Source organism: Narcine bancroftii, chromosome 2 (genome assembly GCF_036971445.1).
Source record: "Narcine bancroftii isolate sNarBan1 chromosome 2, sNarBan1.hap1, whole genome shotgun sequence".
NCBI lineage: Eukaryota > Metazoa > Chordata > Chondrichthyes > Torpediniformes > Narcinidae > Narcine > Narcine bancroftii.
In genome coordinates, this window is record NC_091470.1 from 236,675,256 (window position 1) to 236,687,882 (window position 12,627).

Consider the following 12,627-nt stretch of genomic DNA (forward strand, 5'->3'; position numbering starts at 1 on the left):
GCCCTATGCTGCCAACAGCCTGGAGAGTTGATTGACGACTACCTGCTGGTACTGCAGACACAGGCAAAGAAGGGCAGGTATGAGGCCGTTTCAGGCTGCATCTGGGAAAATGAACAGATCTGGGACACCCAAGTCGCAGGGGTCTGCTTGAGGTACATGAGGCAGCAACTGTTCAAGTCGGGAAGGAAGGACCTCACTAGTCAAGTTGAGTTGGCCAAATTACTGGAATAGGCAGTCTCGAGAATGACGACCTTGAGGTCAGTGAACTCACGCTCTTAGATGAGCACCTCCGCTACTGCAGCCCCCACTTGAAAGGCTGCCAAGCCCATGAGTGGTTTTTCTGTGGCAAGGGACAGCACCCCCGTGCCTGCTGCCCAGCCAAAGACTCGGCATGCTCCAGCTGCCGAAGAAGGGACTTTGGGTGAGGGTCTGCCGCACTAAGGGAGGTCCGGGGATGTCCATGGCCAGTTCCACTCCTGGATCCGATCCCAGCACCGTCGGCTGCGCCAGACTTACCCGAGATCGCCTGCTGTGCAACTCATCATCTACAGAAATGTCGCAAAAAGGCCCGGCAACCATCTTGCAGGGGCCTGATTTTTAATTCAGCGCGATCATCATCAGAGGAGGAGGAAGGAGGGCAGCCATTTTTACGCACCACAAGGTCGGCACCATCTTACCTGTACAGATTGACTCAGGATGGAGGGGACCACTCAAGAGAAGAACACAGCATCTCCGGCGACCTGGCAACACTGGTCCTCAATCAGAATAGACCTCACCAACTCAGCGACTCGATGGTGACAGTGAAGGTAAACGGACATTTGACTGCACACTTTAAAAGTTTGTGCTGTTTATGTTTGTATTTACATTTGTGTTGAACTCTAAATGAAAATGTGTCATGTTGTTAGATTAAACATCTCATAGAAAGGAATGCACTGATATAAATCTCATGTGAATGCTAGTGCTAATCTTGACCATTGGAGGGAGCTGGGAGATGAGCTGTTACAGCTTGGGTAGATTCAAGATGGATGCCTCCATCAGGTTTTGTCTGTATGTGTTCCACCTAATAAATATAGTTTTAAATGAACCCAAGTTTCTTTATAACAATAAAAGGACATTACACCTATGATCTCTTGCCTGTGGGCCTGAGCTCCTCCCCCTGCCCCTCTCCCTCCCCCCGCCATTTTGTGTAAAACCATCTCCTAATTGTGCACATGAAGTCCAAATACAGCAGGACAAATAAAGGTGAACATGGCACACAAACATTGCGATGCTCAGTCAAATTGTGTGGCCAATGGAATTTCAGATTTTAGATTTATTTCAAATTTATTTATTTTCAGACTGATGTTCTTTTTCCTGTGGGCAAGGAAAATTAGCACTTATTGGTAGTGCAAAAAAACTGTACACAACGTACACATTAAAAAAATGAAAAAATATAAACAAATTGGCTGTACAATCCAGAGAGGAAAATAAAATCGATAAATTTCAAAATTAAGAGCCCTTAATTAAGAGTTCCTGATTGAGTTTGTTGTTGAGATGTCTGATAGTGGAGGGGTAGCTGTTCTTCCTAAACCTGGTGGTGTGAGTCTCGTGGCACTGATTTCCTGATTGTAGCAGTGAGAACAGAGCGTGTCCTGGGTTTTGTGGATCCCTGATGGTTGTAGTTGCTCTCTAATGGCAGCATTCTATGTAGATGTTCTTAATGATGGGGAAGATTTTTTCTCCATATACTGGGCTGTGTCCATTATATTTTACAGGGCTTTATGCTGAGGATAATTAGTGCCCCTATACCAGATCACTATACAACCAGTCAGCACACTTTCTACCACACATCTATAGAAATTAGCCAGCTCTCCATTATTACACCAAACCTCTGCAAACTTTCTTCGTGATGCCATTAGTATGTTGGATCTTGGAAAGATCCTCCGAGATAGTGATTCCCAAGATCTTAAATTTGCTCACACTCTCGACCTCTGATCTCCCAGTGATCTCCAAAAATACTAACCTTTTCCTCTCCATATTCATTCGTACAAATTTTCTGATGGAATTATTAGGTAGAGTATTCAATGATAGCTCAAGCTCAGTACTTAAAACCAATCAGCAATAAGGCTCAGAAAGATCAAGCTAAAGTTTAAATTGAACTTTGGAGACGAAACAGTCAAAGAGGGTGCATCCTTGTAATCAAGCTCTGGTGAAAAGTCATAGGCCTGAAATGTTACGTTTACTCCTTCACTCGATGAATATTTCCAGCACACTTTCAGTGATAGTATCAAAATTATTTTCAAAAGCTGAATACAAATCCTATTACACAAATAATAAAAAATTACTGTGCAGAAAATATTTGCAAAGAACTCGATTCACAGATATTTTGCAAAGTACCCAATTAACAAGCAACTAATAAAAGACAAATAATTAATTGTTTACGCGACACAGAAATCAACATTCTCCCAAATTAACATAACAAACACAACTCTCATTTCAATGCTGCTTCAATTTAGAAAGCTCCAAGTCAATACCTAAATGGATGCAATTAAAACTAATTGATACAAATTCAATTGATACAATTAACACTAAATTCCAAAATGACTGTAATTTTTATGTCAAATAAATTGATAACAATAACTGTTATTGACGGTGGAAATACATTTCCATGCAACATTAAGCCTGCCATAATATGACTGATTATTTAACATATGAATATTTTCTGCATGAAGGCAACTTTATAACAGTATATGGGAATGTCGTGATAAACTTTGAAAAAGATTGCTGTCTCACCTGTGAATTCCAAAATAATGTTTCACTTAAATATTTTATGCCCCATATTTCTTTGAAACAATGTCACAAAAAAAATATATTCTAAATTGATATTAGTTCAGTGTGACCAGTTAAGCTTCTTACCAATGCATGAAGGCAGTGGATAATCCCAGGCTCTTCGTTCTCCAGTCATACATTTTAGGATACTACTTCCATGGAGAGTGTACCCTGGATTGCAACCATATGAAATTGTGCTTCCAGCAAAATGGCCCTGGTCACTAATTTTGTATCCAAACTGAGGCACCCCTGGATCTTCACAGTGAGAGAGCTCAAAACCTGAAAGGAATTAACAGTATATGTTCAACTTTTTGAACTATATGTCTCATCTTGATAGCACAAATGGAAATGTCAGAGCTCATTGCATCAATATTTGGAAACAAGTCATGCAAGGATAAGGGGAAAAAAAACCAAATGAATCCTCATAGATACAACAATATTAAATTAGTTACAAAGTTTATCTAAGATATAAGCCATTCAAGTTTGTTGAAATCCTTTATTCCTTTAATTGGATAGATCCAATTATTTATTTAACTTTTTGCATCACCATTTTTAAAATAATTAAAGCTGACATTTATAGCATGTTTAATTAATGGTGATTTTAGCCAAGCCATTTCTAAATATCATGGACAATTATCAAATATTTTTGTGTGCAAATTCTGATTAGAAATATTGCTAAATGTTCTTATCTTTAGGGTGTGCGAATGGAGCCTGATCTTGCCATCAGATCATATTTCATCATTTTCATTTTTTAAGCATTTTTATTAATTTGATAGCAAGAAATGTTACATGTATGTATTGTTTAGATTGTGGCGACCCACTTACCAGCAAGCAAACTGGCGCCAAAAATGGCGGGGGTACTGTGGAAAATGCAGGAAATTGACCAGCATGCAATACAGGTTTTTATCTGAGCTGATTATATCACTGATGATGTTACTTCCTGTCAGCCTTGCCCTAGACTCCATAGCATGTACATCAACTTCCCTGCATGTACATCAACTGGACAAGCTGGACAGCGATTCCATAATGAATACACCGAAGTCTATACTAGTTCAGTATAGAATACTTTGCTACATTGATGACCCCGATGGTCCAAACAATAGTTGGACCCCAACATTGAAAATTTTTCTTTGATGCATGCCATAGCTCTGAAACAGCTAACATTTGACCAAGAAGAAGCCCAATTCCAATTGGGGCAGATAACATCTGATAACATCATGTACTATGTATACGTGCCCTGGATCAAGAGATGACATGCCAAGTTTCTGATTTTCTGCAGCAGGCCTCTGGAGAGAGGGCAAGACTAGGCACTCGAGAGTCTGCTCGTCCATACCTTTGGCCTCTCACGACTTGAGCAAGCGGCCTGTTTACTTCACTTGGATAGCTTGGAAGACAGGACCCCTTCCACGCTCATGAATGAAATGCTGGCATGAGCAAAAAGACATAGGGTCTGCTTCATGTTCGAGCAGGCTTTCTTAGAGTAGTTGCCAGAAGATATCCACATGCTGGTCACCAATGAGAATTTCAGTGACCCACGGAGAGTTGCGGCCCCTGCTGACATTCTATGGTGGGCGAAGCAATAAAACATGATGTCTATAGGGCAGGTCACCAGATCCCGCTGACAGCAGCAGGACCATGCAACTCTAACATTAGATCAGCAGCAGGGTCAATCAAACCCATTGTCATACCACCAGTCAGACAGGAAACAATGGGATTAAGATAGCACCCGACCTCCCTATGCGCTTCAGGGAAAACACCAGGGCCAGCCATCGCTAATGGCAATTGGCCATTGAAACAGCCTTTTATATGTCTGGGATGGACATTCTGGCTGGCGTTTTATGGTGGATACAGGGGCTGAGATCAGCGCGCTTCGCCCTTTGGGCGAAAACCTGGGTCATCATTGAAAGCTGAAAACTGCAGAACTATCCAAACATTTGGCACGTGTAGGATCTCGCTTCAGCTTAGCGATACTAAGTTCATGGGAACATTCACGTTGGCCGCGGTCGCACAATCAATGCTGGGAGCTGATTTTCTCAGAACACATGGCGTGCTGGTGATCTTGAGAGATGAAGGCTCGCTCATGCCAACACTTTCCAGACCTTCACCCTATGTGAGGCCAAGCTGCCAGCCCCACAGTTAGACTCCATTTCTCTTTCATAGAATGAATTCACCATGTTGTTGGTGGATTACGCTGCAATTCACCTCGATTATGCAAAAACATGGGGTGTAGCACCACATACCAACCGAAGGGCAACCACTGTATGCCCGAGCATGCAGGCTCCCTTCAGATAAACTTCGTCTGGTCAAAGAGGAGTTTGAAAGGATGGAGGACATGGGTATTGTACAATGGTCTGATAACTCCTGGGCCTCCCCGCTCCACATAGTACCCAAGGTCACAGGCAGATGGAAACCCTGTGGCGATTACTGCAGGTTGAACAAGGTTACCGCACTGGATCGCTACCCTGTACCACATTAATAGGATTTCGCGTCCAATCTGCAGGGATCCCCCATCTTTTCCAAGGTGGACCTGGTCCGGGGGTATCATCAGATTCCTGTCCACCTAGATGACATCCCAAAAAAAAAAGCTATTATTCCGAAATGATGCATTTTGAACTCAGGAAATCCACGCAGACTTTCCAACGTTTAATGAACGGAGAGGAAAGTAATCTCGACTTGACCTTCATATATCTAGACGACATACCTACCATGAGCCACAGCTGTCAGGGACATCTGTCACTCCTGCACAAGTTTTTCACTCATTTGAATGTGTGATAGCATGGATTCTATCACCAATGTGTGTAGGTATATATTGTGGTATAGGATGGCTGTGATTGGCTGAGAGCATAGCCACACCTACTGGCAGGTCTTAAAGGATTGCTCCTAGCGAGACCCAGATCATTCTGGACTGGTCGACCGCCATATGATACGCTCCAGTCTTCTAGTTAATAAAAGCCTTGGTTTGGATCAACCAGCCTTTGATTCTTTCAACATGCATTACAGAATGAGTTTGGGCTGACCATCAACCCAGCCAGGTATCAATTCGGGTTAGCAACTATTTACTTTCTAGGCCACAGAATCGACAAACAAGGAGCAAAGCCACGACTGGCGAAGGTCAAGGCAATCCGGGCATTCGATAAGCCCAACACAGTTGAAGGCCTCTGGGAATTCATTGGAATAGTGAACTTTTATCACTGGTTTCTACCATCAGCAAGCTCGCATTATGCGCCCCCACTTCGCCCTGGTTTCAGGAAAGGCAAGGGATGCCACTTGGGACGAAGGGTCATCGGTGGCATTCGAGAATCCCAAGGAAGTACTGGCTAATGCTGCATTGCTGGTCCACCGAAGAATGGATGTCGTAACGGCCCTGACAGTGGATGCGTCCAGTACGGCAGTAGGAGGGGTGCTTGAACAGTACATCGGTGGACATTGGAAACCATTGGCTTTCTTTAGTAAACACGAAAGACCACCAAAGCTCAAGTATAGTGCTTTTGATCGAGAATTGTTGACACTCTGCCTCACTTGGTACATTTCAGGTACTTTCAAGAAAGCAGGCATTTCACGGCTTTTACAGACCACAAGCCGCTTACATTTGCCTTCACTATGGTATCAGATCCATGGTTGGCTCGTCAACAGAGACATTTATCATATATTTCTGAGTTCATGGTGGCGATCGAACATATCTCAAGAAAGGGCAACATAGTGGCAGATGCGCTGTCTCACCTGGACATACAATCGGTGCAGACCTTAGCCCAAGAGGTGGACTATGTTGCATTTGTGAAAGTGCAACAGGCAGATGAAGAAATTCTGTGTTACAGAACAGGAAACTTGAACCTGCAGCTGGAAGAAATTCCGGTCAGCTCGGGGGAGCTCAAACTCCTGTGTGACTGATCTGCCAGACACCAAAGTCCAGCAACACATGAAAGCCCCACTACAATCTTTTGAGCCGATGCAATGGAGGTTTGACCACGTACATGTGGACATTGTAGGTCCCCTGCCAGTGTCATATGGTTTCCGTTTTCTTACTATACTGGATTGGGCAACGTGGTGGCCAGAGGCAGTTCCACTGGCGGACATGACTACTGACACCTTATTTCCGCTTAGATAGCACGTTTTGGTCTGCCAGCACACAGCACATCTGGCAGGGGCGCCCAATTCATGTCAAGCCTGTGGTCAGCATTGGCTTGGAACCAAGTTTCACCACACATCTGCGTCCCACCCACAATCGAATTGACTTGTAGAAATGTTCCACAGGTATTTGAAATCGGCCCTTATTGCACATCTGCAGGGTCCTAACTGGATTGATGAATTGCCGTGGGTACTCTTGGGCATATGATATAGGTGCCTCATCGGGAGAACTGATCTACGATGTGCCCCTGATGATTCCAGGACAATTTGTATCAGACTCACAAGGATGAGAGCAGGTGCCCTCAGCAATCCTAAGTAAGCTCCATGAGAAGCTCGGTTCTTTAGCGGCCATACTGACATCTCAACCCGGTCAGGCCATGTCCTATATATCCCAGAACTTTCAGGACTGCAAGTACATTTTCATATAGAAAGGAGTACAGCCAGCACCATTACAGCGCCTGTATGAGGGTCCCTTCGAGGCACTAAGATGCAATGGTTCAATGTACATTTTGGACATTGGAGGTAAAGAGGAAGGTTTTGCAATTGACCTACTCAAACCTGGCCAGCCGTGGTTCAGGCATCTGGGCGGAGAGGAAGGCTGCCCAAACAACAAAATGTACACAGACTTTGGTGGTCTGCAGCAGAATTGCCGGTTCTGGGGTGGTGTCATGTGATGACCCACTTACCAGCAAGCGAACCGGCTCCTAAAATGGCGGACATGCTGTGGAAAACGCAGGAAATTGACCTGCATCCAACACAGGTTTTTATCTGAGCTGATGACATCACTGATGATGTAACTTCCTGTCATACTGACAGAAGTAGTGATGTATATAAGCCCAGCATGCATGCCTGAAGGTGTCAGTCTTGCACTTGACGTCCCCATCTTTTGAGTGCACCTGTGTTGATATCAGTGAGGAGGAGAAATTGTTTCAAATTCGTACTGACTGTGATCTTCCAATGAGAATGTCAAGGATCCAGTTCCAGAGTGGGGTACAGAGGCCCAGAGTTTGTAGCTTCTTGACCAGCACTGAGGGAATAATGGTATTCTGCACTCAGCTTGCTGTGGCCACCAGTACAATCATGAATCAGTTTAAAATTTCTTTTTATTTGTGTAAATTACTCCAGCTCCTTAAACAATTAATGGCTGTTGTTGTAAAGGTTAAAACCTTGTGTTTTTTGATTCTTAGTTAATTTTGTGCCTGTCTCTTTTTTAAAGAACTATTATTTATAATATTACCACAGTGAATATGTTGTAATATTCTCCCAGGCTAACGGCTTGCCTCTTTTTCTACAAGATGTGAAGGAAGTGTGAACACGAGAAATTTTCTTTGAATTTTTGTGTCTCTAAGTTCTTGTATCTCTACATATTTTGGTATCTCTTTAAACACCTTTTTGTACCTCCATCATAGAGTAGATGCTTTGTTATTCATTGTTATGGAAGTCTTGTGGCGAAGCAATGCAAAATGTTTATCCGTTCTATCAATGAATTAATGTAGCAGAGTTTGATTTGTTGGATTAAAGATTAATAAGGGTACAGCAGTTCACCACATACTAGTAGTGTACTTTTTCTTTATATTATCATGCAATTTTGGAATGGTTTAGGGCTTGGATTATATAATTTTTTTTCATTTTTTCTGTTTTTTTTCAATATATCCATGAATCTGGAACCAACACACCAATGGTATCATGAAGAAAGCCACTACTTCCTCAAGAGTTTGCAGAGGAGCTAGTGGAGTTGTTCAAGTGAACCGGTACGGACTGGAAGGGCCAACATGGCCTGTTTCCGTGCTGTAAACGATTATCTGGTTATATGGTTAAAGAGATCTAAATTTGGTATATTGCAGCTCATGCTTTGGAAGATGATACTTTGAAATTAGGATATATTAGAATAAGAGAAGTGTAGTTATAGTTGTGGTTTATAGCTGCTGTTTATTCATTTATCTGGCTCTGCCTTCTTGCTTTGACTGTACCTGTAGCTCCACCCTCTTGACCCAGTATAAAGGCTTCAATGCTGTAACCCCTCTCCCAAAAGCCTGGATCATAGCATGGGATACACTTCAAGTTTATTGTGAACAAAAGACTGTCTTTCTGTAACTCCAGTATTTCGAGTTATTGATAGCGCTTCAGCTGTGATCACCATTTTTGACTTCCTCTGCACCCTCCAGTTATTTGCTCCATCACTGGAAGCAATAAATTTAGGCTCCTGAGTCATAGATTTGGAGATCATTTTCCAAACCTGTGTCTCTTTTTTTCTCTTTGAAAACGTTATTTGAAACCTTGCCCTGTGAACAAGCTTTTAGTGACTACTGTAATATCTCCTGAATAACTTGAGCTTCTTACTTGCACACCTGAAAATTGATACAGCATTAAAGCTATCACAGCCTAAATATGCATTAATGTAATTACTTATCTTGGGCTGGTCATTTGATAACATAGCAATAAATCCTATTATACATTAATCATGTGCTATCTTAAATTGAACCAGAGCAAATTCTTTGTAAATCTATTCCCAGCTTTTGATCTGCTACCAGGAACTTCATGTAATGCGTGTCAAAAAAAACCAAAGACTTGTTGATCCAAACCAAGGCTTTTATTAACTAAAAGACTGGAGCATATCACAAGTAGGTCGACCAGTCCAGAATGACCTGGTCTGGCGAGGAGCAATCCTTTAAGACCTTCCAGTAGGTGTGGATACACTCTCAAGCCAATCTCAGTCATCCTACACTATCATCTGTACATATGTACATTGGTGATAGAATCTGTACTATCACACTCAGAGAATGTAACTGCCCACACACCTGCTAATGTATCAGTGCTACAAGTAAAATTCATCAGGAATGCACACAATGGATAAAGACAACAGTAATAATCAGAAGTACTCTCACTGGCTGTATCCTTTGATCCATCGACAGCTTTATCAAATCACCAGCTAAGTAACCACAGCTTCTAGTCACTTGACCAAAAATCTCCAAGAGGCTTGATGTCAATTTTTGACACATAATACTCACTTGATGAGTTTCGGAGAATGTACAATTGTTTCGGTGCTTACTTAAGGTTATGTTGTGTTGAATCAATAAGTTGGTATTTCTCTACATGCTTTGTTTCATGAAGAGCAGCTGGAATCTACCACTCCAAGCAGGTTCCGAAAATGAATTGCTGTCTTGTGATTTCATTGCACTTTGGGAGAAGGGTACCAGGATACCTTGCATCCAAACTAATATTTCTCCTTCCTCAACACCAAACAAAAAAAAACTGACAAGGTGCCACAGTGAGCTCGAGACACGTGTATTGGTCCAAGATGCAAAATGTGTTGATTGCTCCAAGCTTTGGATTTGAAACTTGTTTAATAACTTTTTTTTTTAAACCATCGAAAGCTGCTGGCAATTTAACAGCTGGATTACTTTTCAATTTGCCATTTTAAGTTTCATTGTTGAGTCACAAGAACAGAAAAGATTTTTTTTTCTTTTGGCCCTGAGGTATAGTTCACCTTAGTCTTTCCCTGGCCATTCACTTCAATGGAAAGTTCAATGTAAATTACCTGTACTCCAAGCCCAGTCAGAATTGGTGTGGTAGCGGCACCACAAGTTCCAGTGAACTGGCTGCCAAACATCATTATGTCACGACATGGTGACATCATCAGGGCACGTGACGCGAGGTTTTTAAAAAGGTCGTGCGTGTCTGTAAAGTAAACAGTTTTGTTTGAACTTCCTCTCAATTGTAACTTGTTACTCTCCCTTTCAAATTACCTACTGTGACATCAGTGGCTACATTTGGTGACCTCAACAGGCCCAAAATGAAATTTTGGACCAACAGTGGACAGCGTAGCAGTCTCCCTAAAACTGCCTGTCTTCTGGACGTCACAACCTGAACTCTGGTTCAGACAGGCAGAGGCATAGTTCCTCATCAGAAAAATAGAGGTGGACACCACCAAATATTACCACGTGGTGAGCGTATTGGACCAGCACACAGCCAGCCACATTGTGGATTTCTTTTGGGAACTACCACTGCACAGCAAGGATGAGGCACTGAAGGTACTCCTCCTGAATATTTACGGGGCTCTCCCGGCGTGAGCAAGCTGCACGGCTCTTCCAGATTGATGCCTAGGAGACCAATTATGAGTGACATGTTGGCACTGGTGGACAGCCACAATCCATGTTTGTTCTTTGAACAGCTATTTCCAGAGCATTTGCCAGTAGGCATCTGCCTTGTTATCCAACGAGGATTTGAGCAACCCTCGAGCAGTGGCTGCACAGGTGAACATCCTGTGGCGCGTGAAGCAGTAGAGTATCGTCACGCCCCAAGTCCCAACAACGAGAATATGGTTTCTGCCAGACAGATGTGACTCAAACACCAGCAGCTGGTGCTTCTATCTCCAATGTTGGGATGCTGGTGCCCGCAAATGCCGTGGTTCTCGTGGTTTCTCAGGAAATGCTCAGGCCAGCCGTTGTTAGTGAATGCGATGGCTGGCCACCAAAACAGCCTGCTTTATGACTGGGATGAGCTCTTGGGGGCAAAAATCCCTTGTGGACACTGGTTAGGAGGTTAGCATCCTTCCTCCTTCAGGGTTCAAAACTCATACTGGGGAGCAGGTCCCAACCTCACGGCTGTAAATTACAGCATTATCTGTATGTATGAGACAAGAACAGTGGCTGTGAAATTCAAATGCAGCAAGTTTACATGGAGGTTCACTCTTGCTGCTGTGTCCCGGCCATTGCTGAGAGAAGACTTCCTCTGCATCCAAACATGGATATGAAAGGATGCCACTTGGTGGACAGTATGACTTTCCAAACCTTCCACCTCGGAGATTCAAGGTTACCCGGCCTGCATTTCCACGCCCTCAAATGTACGAAGAATGAATTTGCCAGAATCCTTGAAGACTTGCTGACATTGTCACTCCCCAGTTCTCCACTGCTACTGCAAAAATAGGTGTAGGCCTCCATATTTTTACCCAAGGACTGCCATTATTTGCCCGATCCCATCAACTGCAGCCTGAAAAGTTGCATCTTGCGAAGTAGGAGTTTGCTAAAATGAAGGAGTTAGGCATTATATGCAGGTTAGATAACCGTTGCATATGGTGCCCAAAGCCATGGGTGGCTGGAGACCCTATGGTGACTACAGATGCCTAAACAATGAAACAATAACAGACCACTATCCTATGCCCCACATACAAAACTTTACAACAAATCTTTATGGTGCCAGGATTTTCTCAAATTGATTTGGTGCATGGTTACCTGTTAACCCAGAAGACGTGCCAAAGGCAGCAATTGTAATGCCATTTGGCTTATTTGAATTTTTGCAGATGGTGTTCAGGCTGAAAAATGCTTTGCTAACTTTTCAGCACCTGATGAATGCAGTGGGGTGTGGCATGGACTTCATTTTCATCTAGTTAAATGACACTGACGAAGAACATTCAGAACACTTGCATTTACTCTATCTGCTTGCAAGAGTTCGGGCTCACGTTTAGTCCAGAAAAGTGCCAGTTTGGACAATCAACCATCAAATTCCTGGGACACAGAATCACATGCAAGGATGTGGTTCTGCTACCCGCTAAAGTCGAGGCCATCATGAGATTCCCAAAACTATCAACTCAAAGGTCTCCAAGATTTCTTTGGGATGGTAAAGTTTTACCACCATTTCATTCCTGCTGCAGCACATATCATGAGGCCCCTTTTTGACCTGATATCTCAGAATAAA

The 12,627-nt window shown here is 43.0% G+C and overlaps 1 protein-coding gene across 4 annotated transcripts in view; it reads right to left on the reverse strand.

The window, feature by feature from the left end:
* The window catches only part of csmd3b (CUB and Sushi multiple domains 3b), a 927,060-nt gene that overhangs the window by 368,268 nt on the left and 546,165 nt on the right, over nucleotides 1-12,627 (reverse strand). For all 4 annotated transcript variants that reach the window (XM_069920534.1, XM_069920535.1, XM_069920537.1 and 1 more), the window contains one exon: nucleotides 2,896-3,087. In XM_069920534.1, coding sequence (XP_069776635.1) covers nucleotides 2,896-3,087 — 192 coding nt within the window. The remainder of the gene's footprint in view (nucleotides 1-2,895; nucleotides 3,088-12,627) is intronic.